Source organism: Somniosus microcephalus, chromosome 2 (assembly GCF_052327205.1).
Source record: "Somniosus microcephalus isolate GS21.2 chromosome 2, FLI_Smic_1.0, whole genome shotgun sequence".
Lineage (NCBI taxonomy): Eukaryota > Metazoa > Chordata > Chondrichthyes > Squaliformes > Somniosidae > Somniosus > Somniosus microcephalus.
The window spans coordinates 285075770-285095475 of record NC_140988.1 but is presented as its reverse complement, the minus strand read 5'-3'; the positions used below and the strand labels follow the sequence as shown (position 1 = coordinate 285095475).

Genomic DNA, 19706 nt, shown 5'->3' with positions numbered 1-19706 from the left:
CCTCGAGCTTACTTTGAGCTTCATTGGAACAGTGTAAGAGGCCGAGGATGGAGAGGTCAGAGTGGGAGTGGAGCGGAGAATTAAAGTGACAGGTGACCGGAAGCCCGGGGTCATGCTTACGGACTGAACAGAGGTGTTCCACAAAGTGGTCACCCAATGTAGTGGAGACCGCATCATGAGCAGCAAATACCATATGCTAAATTGCAAGAAGCACAAGTAAATCGCTGTTTCACCTGGAAGGACTGTTAGGGGCCCTGGACAATGGGAAGGGAGGAGGTAAAAGGGCAGGTGTTGCATCTCCTGCGCTTGCACGGGAAGGTGCCGGGCGAAGGGGAAGGGCTGTTGGGGGTGATTGAGGAGTGGACCAGGGTGGCGCGGAGGGAGCGGTCCCTTCGGAATACTGAAAGGGAAGGTAAAGGGAAGATGTGTTTGGTGGTGGGATCACGCTGGAGGTGGCAGAAATGACGGAGGATGATCTGTTGAATGTGGAGGCTGGTGGGGTGAAAGGTGAGGACAAGGGTAAACCCTATCGTGGTTCTGGGAGGGAGAGGAAGGGGTGAGAGCAGAAGTGCGGGAAATAGAACGGACACGGTCAACGGCCGTATCAACCACAGTAGAGGGGAATCCTCGGTTGAAGAAAAAGGGAGACATGTTGGAAGCACTGGTATGGAAGGTGGCATCGTCAGCAAACTCTAGCAAGTGGGTCGGTAACCAAAGGCCATAGATTGAAAATAATTGGCAAAAGAACTAGTGAGGAAATGATAAGAAATGTTTTCCACACAGAGAGTTGTTAAGATCTGGAATGCACTACCCGAAAGGGTGGTGGAATCAGATTCCGTAGGAACTTTCAAAAGGCAATTGGACTTGTATTTGAAGATAACTAATTTTCAGGGTTATGGGGAAAAAGCTGGGGTGTGGGGCTACATTCGACAGCTTTTTCAAAGAGCCGGCACAGGCACGACGGGCTGACTGGCCTCCTTCTGTGCTGTAAGATTCGATGTGTTGACTGGCTCCCCATTTTCTCTTCCTCCTGCTGAGGAAGAGCTTTGTCTCTACTCAGCCCCTCAGAGATGCTGTGTACCAAGAGAGTCAGCAAACAAATAAGGTCACCATGGCTTGCCAATGCTGCTCTGTGGTCAGCTGGAAATTTGTCAAAGCGGACAGCAAGATCAAATCCTTGCCAATTTGGTGCTGTCCCTGACTAAATAGCCAAGATTGGCAACTTAATACCCAGAGAAGCAAGAATGTAATTAGCTGAGCCCATGTCTCCCAGTACACAAATAATTTAAAAATCCTCTGTCATCATTGATAATTGTGGAACCTTCTTGAAGGTTTGGTCTAGTAATACAGTAGGTCTGTCATACACCCTAGATGTGACGATCTCTCTGAGGGGGTTCTCATCAGATTGAGCACTGAGCTTTCATGGAAGGAACCAGAGCACCCAGACAATCAGCTGCCGTAGCAACCTCACCCAAAAGTATTAACCTGTTTGATGAAGGAGCATGTTGACAGTGGTTTATGCAAAATAAATGCCACAGCTCCAAGTACTTAATGCTATATGAATGCTGCATGTTCTATATATTGCAGAAAGTTTATAACAAGCACATTATGACAAATTAGTAAATTAGAAAATTCAAAATCAAATATTTAATTATAGTACTTACCTAATGAGACAGCAGATTGTTCTGGAATATCAATAACAATCTCCTTTAAGCTCTGTACATATTTTATCCGATCTACAATTGGAATCAAGAAATTCAAGCCCTGTGTAAAGGCAACAAAAATTAATTTGAGACAAAGGTATGCAATATGTGGCTTTGAATGTTATAAAGGCCCCAGGGATGATAGAAAAAACTTAGTGCACAGTAACAACTAATAAAACAAATTTGAAGATTATATCTGAATCTGTATTACACAGAACCAATGACATCATCATAGGCCGAATGGCCTCCTTCTGAGCTGTAAATGTCTATGATTCTATCTGTGACTGTGATGTTTGACCTCTCCTTGCCCTCCTCAAACTCTCCATTTGACTATTCCATTGTTCTTTACTGGCTCTCCTGTTGTCCAGCTCTGTGGGATTGCCCTTGCATGGTTCAATTCCTATCTGGCTGGATGAACCCAGTACAATTCGAGCAATGGCTCCTCTCTCTCTCTGCTCTGACATCTGCAGAGTCCATCAAGGATCTATCTATGGCCCCTTCTCTTCCTTATTTCTATTCTATGCTGCCCCTTGGCGACATCACCTGTAGGCATGGGGTCAGCATCTGAATAATACAATCATAGAAACTTACAGGAGGCTGCCATTCAGCCGGTTGTGCCTGTGCTGGCTCTTTGAAAGGTCAGTCGTGTTTAGTCCCATATCACTACTTTTATGTCCGTAACCCTGTAGGTTCCTCATCCTTAAGTACCTGTCCAACACCCTTTTAAAATTATTTATGGAATCGGCTTCCACCACCTTTTGAAGTAGAGCGTTCCAGATCCCGACAACTCGCTGAATGAAAAAAATTCTCATCTCCCCTCTAGATCTTTTGCCAATGATTTTGATCTATGACCTCTCGTTACTGCCCACTCGCCAGAAGTAGTAATTTTTCCTCTATCTACTCTATCAAAACCTATCATTTTGAAAATCTCTATTACGCCACCACTTAACCTTCCCTGTTCCAAGGAGAAAAGTCCTAACTTTTCCAATCTCTCTTCATAACTGAAGTCTCTCATCCCTGGTTACTTCCTGGTAAACATCTCCTGTACTCCTTCTAAGGCCTTTACATCTTTCCTGAAGCGTGGTGCCCACAATACTCCAGCTAAGGCCTAACCAGTGATTTATAAAGTTCTAGCATGATCTCTTTGATTTTATATTGTGTGCCCCTATTTATAAACCCAAGTAACCCATATGCTTTTTTAACCACCTTACCAACTTGCCATGATACCTTTATGGATTTGTGTATATGGACACCAAGGTCTCTCTGCTCATCTACACTTTTCAAAATCATGCCATTTATAATATACTGTCTTTCCATATTAGTCCTCCCAAACTGTGTCACTTCACGCTTCTCTGCATTGAACTCCACCTGCCATGCTTATGCCCATTTCACCATCCTGTCTAGGTCATCCTGAACCCGATAACTATTCTCATCAGGATCTACTACTTTGCCAAGTTTCGTATCATCTGCAAACTTTATAATGCCCCCTACACCCGAGTCTCGGTCCTTTTGAAAAATTGAAAACTCCAGTGAGAAAGAAAGATTTTAAGAGAAGGGAGTACCATCCGTGGCTAACTAAGGAAGTAAAGGATGGTATCAAATTGAAAACAAAGGCATACAATGTTGCCAAGATTGGTGTGAGGCCAGAGAATTGGGAAATTTTTAAAAACCAGCAAAGGATGACTAAAAAAATAATAGAGAGAAGATGAATTATGAGAGTAAACTGGCAAGAAATATTAAAACAGATAGTAAGAGCTTCTACAGGTATATAAAAAGGAAGAGAGTAGCTAAAGTAAATGTTGGTCCCTGAGAGGATGAGACTGAGGAATTAATAATGGAGAATGGGGAAATGGCAGAGACTCTGAACAAATATTTTGTATCTGTCTTCACGGTAGAAGATACTAACAACATCCCAATAATGGATAATCAAGGGGCCACAGGGAGGGGGAACTAAAGACAATCACTATCACGAAGGAAAAAGTAATTGGTAAAATAATGGGACTAAAAGACGACAAGTCCCCTGGACCAGATGGCCTGCATCCCAGGGTCTTAAAAGAAGTGGCTGCAGAGATAGTGGATGCATTGGTTGCAATATACCAAAATTCCCTGGACTATGGAGAGGTCCCAGTGGATTGGAAAACCGCAAATGTAACACCCCTATTTAAGAAAGGAGGGAGACAGAAAACAGGAAACTATAGACCAGTTAGCCTAACATCTGTCGTTGGGAAAATGCTGGAGTCCTTCATTAAGGAAGCAGTAGCAGGGCATTTGGAAAATCATAATGCAGTCAAGCAGAGTCAGCATGGTTTTATGAAAGGGAAATCATGTTTAACACATTTGCTGGAGTTCTTTGAGGATGTAACGAGCAGGGTGGGCAAAGGTGAGCCAGTGGATGTGGTGTATTTGGATTTCCAGAAGGCATTCGATAAGGTGCCACATAAAAGGTTACTGCATAAGATAAGAGCTCATGGAGTTGGGGGTAATATATTAGCATGGATAGAGAATTGGCTAACTAACAGAAAGCAGAGAGTCGGGATAAATGGGTCATTTTCCGGTTGGCAAACGGTAACTAGTGGGGTACCACAGGGATCGGTGCTGGGGCCTCAACTATTTACAATCTACATTAATGACTTGGATGAAGGGACCGAGTGTAATGTGGCCAAGTTTGCGGATGATACAAAGATGGATGGGAAAGCAAGTTGTGCAGAGGACTCAAAGAATCTGCAAAGGGATATAGACAGGCTAAGTGAGTGGGCAAACAATTGGCAGATGGAGTATAATGTGGGAAAGTGTGAGGTTATCCACTTTGGCAGGAAAAATAAAAAAGCAAATTATTATTTAAATGGAGAGAGATTACAAAATGCTACAGTTCAGAGGGACCTGGGGGTCCTTGTGCATGAAACACAAAACGTTAGCATGCAGGTACAGCAAGTAATCAAAAAGGCAAATAGAATGTTGGCCTTTATTGCAAGGGGGTTGGAGTATAAAAGCAGGGAAGTCCTGCTACAACTGTACAGGGTATTGGTGAGACCACACCTTGAGTACTGCGTACAGTTTTGGTCTCCTTATTTAAGGAAGGATATACTTGCATTGGAGGCAGTTCAGAGACGATTCACTAGGTTAATTCCAGAGATGAGGGGGTTGACTTATGAAGAAAGGTTGAGCAGGTTGGGCCTATACTCATTGGAATTTAGAAGAATGAGAGGTGATCTTATTGAAACATATAAGATACAGAGGGGGCTCGACAAGGTAGATGCAGAGAGGATTTTCCCCTCGTGCAGAAATCTAGAACTCAGGGGCATAGTTTCAGAATAAAGGGTCGCCCTTTTAGAACTGAGATGAGGAGTAATTTCTTCTCTCAGAGGGTCGTAAATCTGTGGAATTCTCTGCCCGAGAGAGCCGTGGAGGCTGGGTCATTAAATACATTTAAGGTGGAGATAGACAGATTTTTGCAAGATAAGGGAGTGAAGGGTTATGGAGAGCGGGCAAGGAAGTGGCTTTGAGCCCTAAATCAGCCATGATCTTATTGAATGGCGGAGCAGGCTCGAGGGGCCAAGTGGCCTATGCCTGCTCCTATTTCTTATGTTCTTATTGTAAATGGACCCAAAACTGACCAGAGGGGAAAACCACTGCAAACCACCTCCCAGTCTGAAAAACATCCGTCCACCACCACCCTTTGCTCCTGTCACTGAGCCAATTCTGTATCCATACCACCACTTTCCCTTAATTCCATGGGTTTCCATCTTCTTAATAAGCCTTCTATGTGGCACTTTGTCAAATGCCTTCCGAAAGTCCATATATACAATATCTACTGCATTACCTTGATCAACCTTTTCCGTTACCTCATTAAAGAATTCAATCAAATTAGAATATTAGAGTAAATGAATCTGAAGGTGACAAAAATGTGGATAGAATTTCAGTACTGGTGGAGATGGTCACTTTTGCGAAAGTAAAAATAAGATAACATAGGAAAGTAGGAATTGCTAGACTAAAAATGACCAAGGACCTTCTAGTTCAACATCTACCAACCTGGTAGTCGCATGATACAACAATAATGGAGTTGTTGACTAATCATGGCAATCATTCTCTATCAATTAGTCTACAACAGATTCAAATATGATGCAAGGAAAATCCTCAGTGATGGAGTGGATATAGAGTATGTAGTTCAACCTAGGGTCAAACAGGATGCTGGGATTGCACATAGTGTTGTTCAGCCTAAGCAAGTGGCTGAGGAGGGAAATGGAATTTGAGGCAAGGGAGCTGTGTTTATGGTGTTCAGCTGACATGTTGCGACTCATCAAACACTTGATGTCAGATAGACAGCCTGACCACACAGATGTGGTGGAGAGCGGGAGCTAAGTGTCATCAGCATACATACAGTCACCAGGTCCAGATGGAATGCATCCGAGGTTGCTGAAAGAAGCAAAAGGTAGAAATAGCAGAGGCATTGGTCACAATCTTCCTGCCTTTAACAAATCCATGCTGGCTCTCCTTGATTAACCCATGCCTTTCCAAATGAAAGTTTATTTTGTCCCGGATAATGGTTTCCAATAACTTCCCCACCACCGATGTTAAGCTGACTGGCCTGTAATTTCCTGATTTATCCCTTTCCCTTTTCTTGAATAGTGGTATAACATTAGCAACCCTCCAGTCCTCCGGCACTACTCCTGTATCCAATGAGGATTGGAAGATTGTGACCAATGCCTCTGCTATTTCTACCTTTGCTTCTTTCAGCAACCTCGGATGCATTCCATCTGGACCTGGTGACTGTATGTATGCTGATGACACTTAGCTCCCGCTCTCCACCACATCTGTGTGGTCAGGCTGTCTATCTGACATCAAGTGTTTGATGAGTCGCAACATGTCAGCTGAACACCATAAACACAGCTCCCTTGCCTCAAATTCCATTTCCCTCCTCAGCCACTTGCTTAGGCTGAACAACACTATGTGCAATCCCAGCATCCTGTTTGACCCTAGGTTGAACTACATACTCTATATCCACTCCATCACTGAGGATTTTCCTTGCATCATATTTGAATCTGTTGTAGACTAATTGATAGAGAATGATTGCCATGATTAGTCAACAACTCCATTATTGTTGTATCATGCGACTACCAGGTTGGTAGATGTTGAACTAGAAGGTCCTTGGTCATTTTTAGTCTAGCAATTCCTACTTTCCTATGTTATCTTATTTTTACTTTCGCAAAAGTGACCATCTCCACCAGTACTGAAATTCTATCCACATTTTTGTCACCTTCAGATTCATTTACTCTAATATTCTACTTGCTGGGTTTTGAATATCCACCCTCCATAAAATCCAACTTGTCCAAAAAGCAGCTGCCTGTATCGCCTCCTACACTCTCAGCACCCTTTTCCTCATTGACCTACACTGGCTCCCTGTCCCCCAACAAATCCAATTTAAAATTCTAATTCTCATCTTCAAATCCCTTCATCACCTCACACCTCTCTACCTCCTCCAGCCACACTTCCCTTCCTGCACCCTTTGGTCCTCCAAATCTGGGTTTCTCTGCCTCCTCCCTTCGCTCTACTACTGGTAGCAGAGCATAAGTTGCTGGAACCCCCTCGTTCCCACGTATTCCACATAACAGGTGATGTAAGGAAATATTTAATCAGGCTAATGTGAATATAATACCGCTATTGATTTGTCTTTATATTGTATGACGAAGTTCAACACCGCCTTCAGTGTGCCAGTGCAGCTTTTGGTCGCCTGAGGAAGAGAGTGTTTGAAGACCAGGACCTCAAAACAAGCGCTCTACTCGGAGCTCCGGCACGGCAAGAGGGCCCCAGGTGGGCAGAAGAAACACTTCAAGGACACCCTTAAAGTCTCCTTGAAAAAAGTGTAACATCCCCACCGACACCCGAGAATCCCTGGCCCAAGACCGCACAAAGTGGAGGAGAAGCATCCGGGAAGGTGCCGAACACCTCGAGTCTCTTCGCCGGGAGCAAGCGGAAGCCAAGGCGCAGGCAGCGCAAGGAGCACACGTCAACCCAAGCACCCCACCCACCCGCCCCTTCAACCACCATCTGCCCCACCTGTGACAGAGACTGTAGGTCCCCCATTGGACTCATCAGTCACCTGCGAACTCATTTTTAATGTGGAAGCAAGTCATCCTCGGTTCCGAGGGTCTGCCTAAGAAGAGAAGAAGATACTGTAATAATGTTAGCTTTTAGTTTTTGTTTGTTAAATAGGGAAGTATGATTCTTAAATTGTAATATCTTAAAATAGCTACAAGTGTACTGCAATTCTAAGCTAGTGACCACTGAACTTTTGAACTGAGACTAAACCTTACAGAGTCAGAAGCTTATGAAGTAAACACTTGAAAATGAGAAAAGTTAACAGGAAACATGGGTAAGAAAGGGTTACTAACTGCAGCACACAGACACAGCACAGGCAGAGGAGCTCCCACTGTCCCAAAGCACGAGAGAGAGAAAGATTCCATTCATTAAAAGGGAGTTTTGAGCCTTACTTAAGATAGGCAACTGCATCTTTATGATGGTGTGAACCCTGACAAAGACCACAGCCTGGCACTGCAAAGATAGGGAGTGCGACTCCTGTAATCAAGTTAAAGGAGTAAGAAACAAAGATGTTTTGAAGGTCAAGTTATTTTCACCCATGTCCGTCATTGTATAATGTAGAACAAACAGCACTCGAGAGACAGAACAGCTCACAGTGATGTTACAGAACAGGCTGCAATCAGCAGCCAGTCCACATTTAAAGCAATCAATTTAGCTTAATTCTTGCAATTCTACTTCCCTGACTCATGCCACAATCAGAACACATGGTAGATTCACAGGATATGGCTCATATTCAAAACACTAAAATGACCATAACTCATTAGTGAGCTCAATGCTTGAGTCACCACACCAGTTAATTTATAAAATTTATAATAATACAGGAAACTCTCGATTTACCGGCACCTCAATAACCGGAAATCTCTGTTAACCGGCAAAATTCAGGAGTAGGTTCAGGTAACTTTTACTTCATATTAGTGGCCGTTCCTGGATCTGTGGCCGTGTAATCGGGGTTCCTGCACTTGTTGCTAAGCAACAGGGACACTTGGTCTGTGGCCGGGATTCCTGCACTTGTTGCTAAGCAACAGGGAAGCCTGGATTTGTTGCTGTGAACGGAGCTCTCGTACCTTTTAACTATACCTCTCTGTAATCCGGACTTTTTGATTAACCGGCACCACGCCGGTCCCGGATAAAAAAAGAGTTTCCTGTACATAATTTTTTGCTTCACATCTTTTAGGATCTCTGTAGGCTTTCTGCATCGTAAAGAATGGTGATGGGTATCTTTTAAAATCGCCATTCTCTGTAATATTGGCCAGTATGTTGGAATACCTTAGGAGTTGACCTGGAACTGCCCAACCATGGAAAGCTGATTTGCGGCTCAGTATGCAACAGTGCCCAGCTGATACCGTGTCTTCCAGGGTCAGGCAGCTCCAAACTATCATGTCTGTTACAACCATTGAGGCAAGTGGCTTGGAGGAATTGCCATGACTGAGGGCACTTCATTAACAGATACATTTACATAGGATTACACAGCACAGAAACAGGCCATTCGGCCCAACCAGTCCATGCCAGCGTTTATGCTCCACTCTGTAGTGTCCGAGGATCAATGATACTCAGACTGCAGGAGAACAATAAAACAGGTATTTACTGAACAGAGAGTAATTCAAGACTGAAGTACAGAAGCCTGCTATGGCTTTATATACAGGGGTGGTCACTGCCGGTACTGCAGTATAGAATCAGTTCTTCTCTTAAAGGTACATACACAACACACTCTAGCCTCCTTCCATCTTTCCTCGTCTAACTCTATCAGCATAACCCTCTATTCCCTTCTCCCTCATATGCTTATCTAGCCGCCCCTTAAATGCACCTATACTATTCGCTTCAACCACTCCCTGTGGTAGCGAGTTCCACAGTCTCACCACTCTCTGGGTAAAGAAGTTTCTTCTGATTTCCCTATTTGATTTCATGGTGACTATCTTATATTGATGGCCTCTAGTTTTGCTCTTCCCCCACAAGTGGAAACACTCTCTCTATATCTACTCTATCAAAACCTTTCATGATTTCAAAGACCTTTAATAGGTCACCTCTCGGCCTTCTCTTTTCAAGAGAAAAGAGATCCAGCCTGTTCATCCTTTCCTGATAGGTATTGCATTTCTTGTATCATCCTTGTAAATCTTCTCTGCACCCTCTCCAGTGCCTCTATATACTTTTTATAATATGGCGACCAGAATTGTACGCAGTACTCCAAGGTTTGATACAAGTTCAGCATAACTTCACTACTTTTTAATTCTATCCCTCTAGAAATAAACCCTAGTGCTTGGTTTGCTTTTTTATGGCCTTGTTAACCTGTCTCGATACTTTGTGATTTGTGTATTTGTACTCGGAGATCCCTTTGCTCCTCTACGCCACTTAGATTCTTATTTTCCAAGTAATATGTGACCTCCCTATTTTTCTTCTCAAAATGCAATACAGGTAGACTATCCTTTATCCGAAAACCTTGGGACCAGCCGTGTTTCGGTTTTCGGAAAATTTCGGATTTCAGAAGGTATTTTATAAGACTGGGAAATTTGTCGGGGGTGGGGGTCGGCGTCGGCGGGGGGTCGGGGGTCGGCGTCGTGCGCACGACTTACGCTGAATGAAAAAACTTTCGGTTTTTAGAGGTTTTCGGTAGTTCGGATAAAGGATAGTCTACCTGTACCTCACATTTATGTGTTGAATTTCATTTGCCATTTATATGCCCATTCTGCAAGTTTAATAATGTAGTCTTCTAATTTGTTGTAGCTCTCCTCAGTATTGACTATCCACCACCCCCCCCACAAATTTAGAAATTGTTTTTGATTCCAAAGTTTATATCGTTAATATAAATTGTGAACAGCAGTGGTCCCAGCACTGATCCTTGTGGAACACCACTTCCCACTTTCTGCCACTCTGAATAGCTACCTTTTACCCCTACTCTCTGCTTTCTGTCTTGAAGCCAGCCAGCTATCCATTCTGCTACTTGTCCCCTGACTCCACATTCCCTGACCTTATTTAAAATTTCAGTTAATAATTTTCAAAAATAAACTAGAAATAGACAATAAAAAAAGCCGATATTAAGAGTTAATCATAGTAATTTATAAGGCCCATGATAATAGTGAAACACCCTCTTTAATCAGTTATAAACAATAAATGATACTACTTACTGGATCTAGTATTCTGTGAAAACGACCCATTCTTTCTACCACCCAGGCTTCCTGCTGTGGAACAAACAGCACAACTGTGTTCATGGGTAGGCTCGATGCCCATCGGTGTTGTGTTGTTACTAACCATGCCTGTGGTATTCCTCTTCTAGAATGCTGGAGTAAAAATTAAAATAGAAAATGAGCATCTGCCACATAAAACAAGAAAAGATTTCTCCTTAATTTTGTCCTAAACACATCGACTCAAGCTGCGATAGACCCCGTTGAGCATCGATATCCCTTCATTACCTCGCCTAAGTGGCCATTCTTCTGGTCCGATTCTGGACAGTGAGTGTTGGCAAACGTTTTATTTGACTGTGGGGACTCCGCAGCAGCCAAGCTGATTTTATTGTTAACTGATATTTATACACACGTACTTTCTATCAGGGGTCGCTGTACAACAATCAGGATCAGGGAACCTCGCTGATTTTTCCACAGTGCTGCTGAAGCCAATTTGCAGCATTACAACTACAGTACTGCAACTGGTTGAAATCAACAAGTTCAGTCGGAGTGATGACTAGGACTCGAGACCTTTTTGATCTGGATGGATTAGTACTTCAATACACAGTATCCTTATTTGGCAAACCATCAGGGGCTCAAGGAAACAGTTCTGCCAAGTTCAGAGTTGCTTGCTTCTTCTGATCAGTTGTTGACGGGAATTTGGAAAGACACTTTATACAATAGTATCCCCTTCCTATACCATAAAATAAACCAAAAAAACTTTCTAAAACAAAAGAAATATAAAAAACATGATACAATATTCACCCCCTGCCCCCGTTCCTTCAATTCCCACTCTCTCCTTTCAGTAGCAACTCATGGGGAGGTAGGCCCTCCAGGCCTCGAGCACCTTGCTGAAGTGACCATTCTTCACCTGTAAGCCTGGTTAGGGTACGTCAACAGCGGACTGACTCTGGCATTTACCACAGCAAGCCCAAACCTTTCCTCAGCTGGAGTACACAAAAGCACACTTTCCACAAACGGAAACCGTGGTCAACTTTTCTCCTCTCTAACTCACAGTTGACCTTTCTGTAGACATTACAAATACAATGTTCCAAGGCATCAGTGTCATCAAATTAACAACTCGTAAAAGGCAAAGTTGTAACACGAGACATTAAAGCAACATTTTTATGAAATCATTATATTCAGAATCATCAATGTGACACTGTCACAGCTCATCAGAGCATTTAATCGTTATTTTTGTCAATAATATTACCTATACTTTCAGCCTATTCTTGCTGTCCTACAGCCAGGGTAATAAAACAATCTGCTTCTGTTCTTTTTAAATGACGTGAACACATTTTGTGGCCATGATAAAGTTCTGGGACCAGGTTTATTTCCTTCGACTGGTGGGGAACTGCCAAGGCTCAGCTGACAAGAGACAAAGCTGAGCATTTTAGTATCTGTGGCCTCTGCCAATGCTGGCCAGTAACTGGGCATCTGTTGGTGATTGAGAAGTCTATATTGATTTTCCCCCTGATTTTCACATCCTCACACAGGAAAGGACCTGGCCGTCCGTCATTTAGTAGCGGACTCAAAAAAAAATGGCTGAAGTCAAGAACCCAGCAAACATCTGCATAAAGCACAGGCTATTCCACAAAACAACTTCTAATCATCGCTTATCTAATTTATTCTACACAATAAAAACTGCTGAAAAAAAATCTCTCGTGAAAATTTATGAATCGGAAGTCTGCTTGACTGATGTGGCAACTCACTGTTGCTAATAATGCTCCTATCTTAAAATAACAGGGTTTTTTCCTTCTATGACGCTCTTCCCTGATCCACATCAACACAATCCGTCTGGATGCTGAATTCAGTGCTGCCACTCTGCTGACCCACCAGGAGGCACAAAAGACTCGGAGCAGCCTAAAGAGATCTTTGGCAGGTGATTTTCCTCTCTACCACCCCAACCGCCCAGTCTAAAACAACAAGGGACAAGCACTGTAATTACCAGGCCACCTCAAGTCAGAAGGTTTAAATATTGCTTTACAGATCTAGGGCAAGAATATATATATTTTTTAATTTTATGCATTCGACTGATCCACTAGTCATACTAAATGATTACAATTTACCCAAGTACTGAAATTCCCAGTTGATTTATCAATTTTGTTTTAACTTCACTCATAATTTGCAAACTATTACATATTGAGCCAAAATAAGCTAGAAATTCCAGTTGCCAATAACAGCAGGTGAATACTTAGTTTGTCTGTATGACATTACTTTGTTATCATAGCAGGGTCATTAACCCATTAAAAGTAAATGGGGCAACAGTTACATTATAATAGCAGGCAGAGGAATATTGTACAAACACAGTAAATGTTTTCCTGCGGATATCATCCATAGTAATTTATCCTAAAATCACAGCACACGAGGAAGCCATTCAGCCCAATGTGTCTGAGCCAGCCCCCTGAAAGAGCTCTACACTTAACTGCATTTGCCTGCCCTTTCCCCCCCCCCCACCGTAGCCTTTTAAGTTTTTATTTTTTATAAATATTTACCACTTCCCTTTTAAAAGCCGCTATAGTTTCGGCTTCCACCACTCTTTCTGCATTCCACGTCCTAAGAACCCTCTGCGTAAAACAAAATTCTCCTAACTTTTCCCTTCATTCTTTTGGTCATCTTGAAGTTATGCCATCTGGTTACCAATTCACCGACCAGTGGAAATATTTTCTCTATTGATCTGATCAAAATGGCTCATAATTTTGAGCACCTTTATCAGATCTTCTCTTAACCAGTTTTTTTCCAAGTTAAAAGAACCCCGGTTTCTCTATTCTCTCCTCGGAATTAAAGCCCCCCATCCCTAATATTTTAGTGAATCTCTTTTGCACTCTCTCCATGGCCTTGGCACTTTTGCCTAAATAAAGGTGCCTGTGACAAAAATGTACTGTTTGTCTCTGGTGATGTTAACATATTCTGTACTGCTAGAAACATTATGTAAGCTGTTAACATTCAAGATCACAAAAACATATTTTTCAACAATAAAACCATCAGCTCAGTCTAGACAAGCTGTGATGAGGGCTCCAAAAAAGGTGCAGATTTTTATGACCAACACAATGCTTTGCTTGAGATATTAATTTTTCAGTGGTTACGTGCAACTACAAACATTTTTGAGATAGTCAAAGGTTGGATATCCATTTAATATTGATGAATGGCTGTTTGTAATTATGAGACATCAGCTGTTGACTGCTTTTGTCTCAGTATAGCTGCAGAGGTGATCCAATGTCACGTTGGCACAGATCAAACAATCAGGCATCACTCTGAGTTAGTGGACGTGATTGACAACGGTGTCAGAGGTCATTGAATAGTTGCAGTCCTCAAGACAGAAAGGTCATCGACCTGAAACGTTAACTCTTGTTTCTCTCTCCACAGATGCTGCCTGACCTGCTGAGTATTTCCAGCATTTTCTGTTTTTATTATAGCATAAAAGTTGAGCTAGATTTCAAACAGTACAGGAAACTTTGTGCTATCCGGCACCGACGGGACCGAGCTGTTGCCGTCCCATCAAAACTGCCGGACAAACCAGCGCTAATGTTGAAACATACGGAGATTTTGAGCTCCGTATCCGGCAACAAACCCGGTTGCTTAGCAACAGCTTCTAAACAGTCGGCCGTACCTTGCAAGCGTCTCTGTAGCTTAGCAACAGCTTCAGCGAGACCTTGCAGAGCCTGACTGGTGAAAAAAAAGCAACGAAAAGAAAAAAAAACGAACGAAACGGCTCCTGATTTTTGCTGGTGGCTCGAGCATTCCGGACAGTTAACCTCCGGATAAACCAAAGTTTCCTGTAGTTTGATCTACCAGGTAAGACATGAATCTACATTTTATAGTCTAGGTTTAAAGAAAGCAAGTGGCATCTTTATTATTTTATGTATCGGCAAGGATAAAATAATGTATATTTCATGTTAAATTGTTCACTGTTTATTCCTCTGCCATATGTAAATAAAATCATTTATTGGTTCAATTTGTCAAAAGTGTACTGAAGAGAAAAGAATCACGTGGCACCATACAGAGCATTCCAGTAGGCAGTGTACAAAGCAAGGCTTCTCTGTTACAATCTGTTTTTTTGACCATCTGTTCACAGAAAGGATTTGGAAAAAGAGTTACATTGAAATGTTAGGTTTTTAAAAACCAAATGTGGGATTATAGGTGGATAAAATGCTAATGAGCTAAGCTTTGATGTTATCTCCCCAAAGAATGTAAACAATAAGCAATTCATTTCCTGCTTCAATAAATCGGTAAACATCTCACACTCATTGTGTTGGGAAGTCTCTGGTCCCAGGTGGCTGTGAACATGGATGTAAAACAGAGACAGAAACACTCACCGACAATCAGATCCAGAAAAGGCAGCAAAGTCAGTCACGTTTGAAAACAGAAAGCTGCAAGGGCAAGATTTCACCAGGCAAAGATGCAGGAAATTAGTTAGATGTTATCTTGTTTAAGTTAAGTTAAGCAAGGTACCCAATGATGTGGGGAAGGGTAGCGTATTCATTATTTTATATTATATATTATTTCACAAAGTTGTACTGATTAAAAGGAAGTGAATCCAATCATAATGCTTGCTACATACATCAACTTGCTGTGAAATAAAACAAGGTATCAGTATCTGGCCTTGTCTTACCAGGTGTCTTGGTCCGCTTTCAAAATGTTTGGAGAGGCAGGTGGGGGCATATGTAAAAGACACAAATATCCAGTTCAGATCACAAGGGAGGACAGTACGACTGTTACACTCCTGCTTTACACTCTTGCTTAAGTTAGATATTGGGCAGTGACAGTCTACTCTGATAAGCAAGGGTCGTGGGCGCCACATACGGGAGTGACTGATGCCACTGATCTATGGCAGTCCTAAATTCGTAAAACAGGACCCCTGGATCTTGCCATCATTTACCCAGATATTGTACAGAAAAGGGCGCAGTCCGGATCTTAGGGGACATGAGGTACACTTGTTCCACTGGCCAATAATGCTGTACCCAAGAAAATATTTAACTCACAAATGTGACAGTGCTGAAACAGGGTATAATACTCGAACTACTGCCTCACCAATGATTGTAGAGAATTAGTATTACTGCTTTCCTTTTGTACTCCGGTCCTCAGGGCGGATAGGGAGCTGGTGGTACGCTGATTTCAGGTCAATGGTCGAGAAGACGCGGTACTGCGCGATCTGGTTGACCATATCAGCTATGCGGGGGAGTGGGTAGGCGTCCAGCAGGGTGTAGCGATTTATTGTCTGGCTGTAGTCGATGACCAGGCGCTGCTTCTCGCCGGTCTTAACGACCACAACCTGGGCTCGCCAGGGGCTGGTGCTGCCCTCAATAATCCCTTCCTTCAGGAGCCGCTCCACTTCGGTTTTAATGAAAACCCTGTCCCCGGCACTGTATCGCCTGCTCTTTGTGGCGATGGGCTTACAGTCGGGGGTGAGGTTAGCAAACAGTGGGGGGGGGGGGGGGGGGGGGTGACTGAGTGTGGAGAGGTTGCACCTGGTGCGCGGCGGGCAATTTGGGAGCTGCTGGCTGTGGACTGTGAGTGGGGGTAGGGGTCCACCGTACGCCATCGTAACACTTTTAAGGTGGCACTGAAAATCTAACCCCAGCAGGACGGCAGCGCAGAAGTCGGGCAGGACCAGAAGTTTAAAATGATCGTACACGGTCCCGTCTACTACGAGTGTCACTATGCAGTAGCCGCCGATGTCCGCCGACTGGGACTCGGAGGCCATAGAAATCCGCTGGTGCGCAGGCAGGACTGGGAGAGAGCAACGCCGCACCGTGTCGGGGTGGATGAAGCTCTCCGTGCTCCCAGAGTCAAAAAGGCAGATTGTATCGTGGCCATTTACCTTAATGTCCATTGTGGAACTGGCCAGCTGGTGCGGTCTCGCTTGGTCCAGTGTAACGGATGCCAGCGTAGGGGTCGGTGTGTCGCTGCGGGTATCAGATGAGGCGGTGTTGGGGGCCTGCTGCGTTCCGGCTGTCGTCCAAGATGGCGGCGTCCATGATCCCCATGTGGCTGGAGGCGTCCAAAATGGCTGCTGTACTGGTGGTTCGCACATGGCCGGGGAGGCCCAAGATGGCGGCCCGCATGGCCCACACGCGGCGCTGCTGGGGTTCGGGGTGGCTTTGGCCCTGCAGACGTTAGCGTAGTGTCCCTTCTTCCCGCAGCCCGAGCAGATCGTGTTTTTCGCCGGGCAGCGCGCTCTGGGGTGTTTTGCCTGGCCACAGAAGTAGCATTTCTGGCCTTGGGGCACAGCTGTCTGGCCTTGGGACACTGCTGCGGTAGTTGGGCCGTTGCTGGGGTGGCACGGCGCTATGAGGCGGTCCTACCGTGTCCCAGGCTGTCATTCCCCGCGGCGTCCACGGTGCAGAGGAGTAGGCATCCATGCCCCGGTAGGCTGCATCCAGTGATAGTGCGAGTTCAGAGGCCTTGTTAAGGTCGAGGTCACTCTGCTCCAACAGTCGCTGTCGGGTGTAATTGGATCTGTGGCCCGCTACAAAAGCGTCCCGGATAAGTTCCTCTGTGTACACGGCGGCCTTTACATCCTTACAACCACAGGCCCGGCCAAGCACAGACAGTGCCTGAAGGTATTCCACGGTCGATTCCCCAGGTTGTTGTTTACGACTCCCCAGAAGGTGCCTGGCGTACACTTCGTTCACTGGGCGCGTGTACTGGTCCTTGAGGAGCTTGATAGTGTCCGGTACGAGGTCGCGTCTTGGATGACCGAGTACACTCGGTGGTTCACTTTGGAGGTCAGGACATCCAGTTTGTCCTCGTCCGATTTGATTGCTGCGGAGGCGGTCAGGAATTTTTCGAAACACTTAAGCCAGTGAGTAAACTTGGTGGATGAGTCCGCCTCCCGATGATCTAAGTCCAGGCATGCTGGTGTGAGGATCTTCTCCATTATAAAAATTTGTTAATAAAATTGATGCGCTATCAATTACTTATAAAAGACTGAGAGTTAAGAGAGTAACTAAAGGCTTTTATTAACAAAAGAATGAAGGTCTGCCTCGAGTGGTCGACCGGTCCAGAATACAAAGGGGGCTGGGGAGCAGTCACCTTTATACTAGGACTTGTGGGAGGAGTCAGCCGAGGCATGTCCAGGCATGTACACAGTGGAATACAAACAGTGGTTTACCACATGCCCCTATTTATAAAACCTAGGATTCCATATGCACTTTTTATATATAAAAAAACAGCTTTATCCTCCCGCTTTTAAAGAGTACGGCCTAGAGTTTCCACCAGTTTGCAATCCGGCTGAAATCAGCCAAACCAGCGCATAAGAGTGCAGAATTTTAAATGCACGCAAGTTGCATTCAGCGTAAATTGAGTTTCCGCGATCTTTAACACAGGGGTTTAAAAAACATCACGCTGGACGCCAACCCCACCTACCAAACTGGCCATGCCCCCAGATCAAAATAATGAGCATGGCGACTTTCCGCCATCGGCGCCCATTCAAGGAGGCTCTACAAATTAAGCTGATTTTTCTTTTTAGGCACAAGGGCACTAATAGGCACATTTTAAAAGTTTTTAAATATTAAAAAAAATATTTATTTACTAAGAAACTGACTAGTATACACCAATGAAACTGGTAAATGGTTCAGTCTAGTTTATAAAAGACATTTTCAATGATTTAAAATCAGGTTAGTCACAGGTGGTGGACTGGATATTCTTATTAAAAGTGCTTATTGGTGATAAACTCATTTTCAGCTGTATTAATAAAACTGCACCAATTTACCACTCAAATATATCAATATTTTTTAATGCAAGAAAAAAATAAACAGTTATGTTCTATTACGCTGCCCAAATGCGCTGGTTCATGGAAGATTTTATGTTTCTGACTTCGGAAAAACAGCGCAATTTGCACCCAGTTTGCTGATTATGCCCAAAGCGGAAACTCTACCCCTTATATTGGAAACCACAACGCCCTCTGCTCCTTTTAAAGTTTTATTTTTTTAACTTTTGTCCTCCCCTTATTTTTTTCCTCCCAAAATGAATCACTTCATATTTTAACGTGAAATTTCATGATAGTTGTCTGCTCAATCAACAAACCTTGTCTTCTTGAAGTATGCTACAGTTAACCAATCTCCCTGTTTTTGTGTTGTCTGCAAATTTTGAGATAATACAGGAAACTTTGGTTTATCCGGAGGTTAACTGTCCGGAATGCTTGAGCCACCGGCAAAATTCAGGAGTCGGTTCAGTAAGTTTTTTTTCTTTTCGTTGCTTTTTTTTCCCACAAGTCAGGCTCTGCAAGGTCTAGCTAAAGCTGTTGCTTAGCTACAGAGACGCTTGCAAGCTACGGCCGACTGTTTAGAAGCTGTTGAAAGCAACAGGGTTTGTTGCTAGATACGGAGCTCAAAAGCTTCCGTATGTTTTAGCATTAGCGCTGGTTTGTCCGGCAGTTTTGATGGGACGGCAACAGCTCGGTCCCGTCGGTGCTGGATATCACAAAGTTTCCTGTACCCCCATACTGAAGGATATTATATATATATATTTATTACTGAGAAGAGCAATGATCCCAACATGAACCCAGGAGGACTGCAATATATACCATCTTTAGTTTAAAGAACATCCATTAAACATTACTCTCTGTCTCTGCCCTTTAACCAACTTATCATCCATGCTGCAATACTCCATTTAATACCGTGCGCCTTAATTTTATCGACATGTTTCCTGTGTGGCACAATATCACACACCTTTTCAAAATCTCTATACACAACATCCACCGCACTTCCTTTATCAAAACACTGTTATTCCCTCAAAACATTCTATTAAA

The 19706-nt window shown here is 43.6% G+C and overlaps 1 protein-coding gene across 1 annotated transcript in view; it reads right to left on the bottom strand.

The window, feature by feature from the left end:
- The window catches only part of stoml2 (stomatin (EPB72)-like 2), a 30563-nt gene extending 19492 nt beyond the window's left edge, over positions 1–11071 (bottom strand). Inside the window, exons 1-2 of the mRNA XM_085973030.1 lie at positions 10919–11071; positions 1665–1764 (exon numbers count right to left, since the gene is read on the bottom strand). Of these exons, the coding sequence (XP_085829156.1) occupies positions 1665–1764; positions 10919–11002 (184 nt within the window). The 5' untranslated portion in view covers positions 11003–11071. The remainder of the gene's footprint in view (positions 1–1664; positions 1765–10918) is intronic.
- Positions 11072–19706: the final 8635 nt, after the last annotated feature.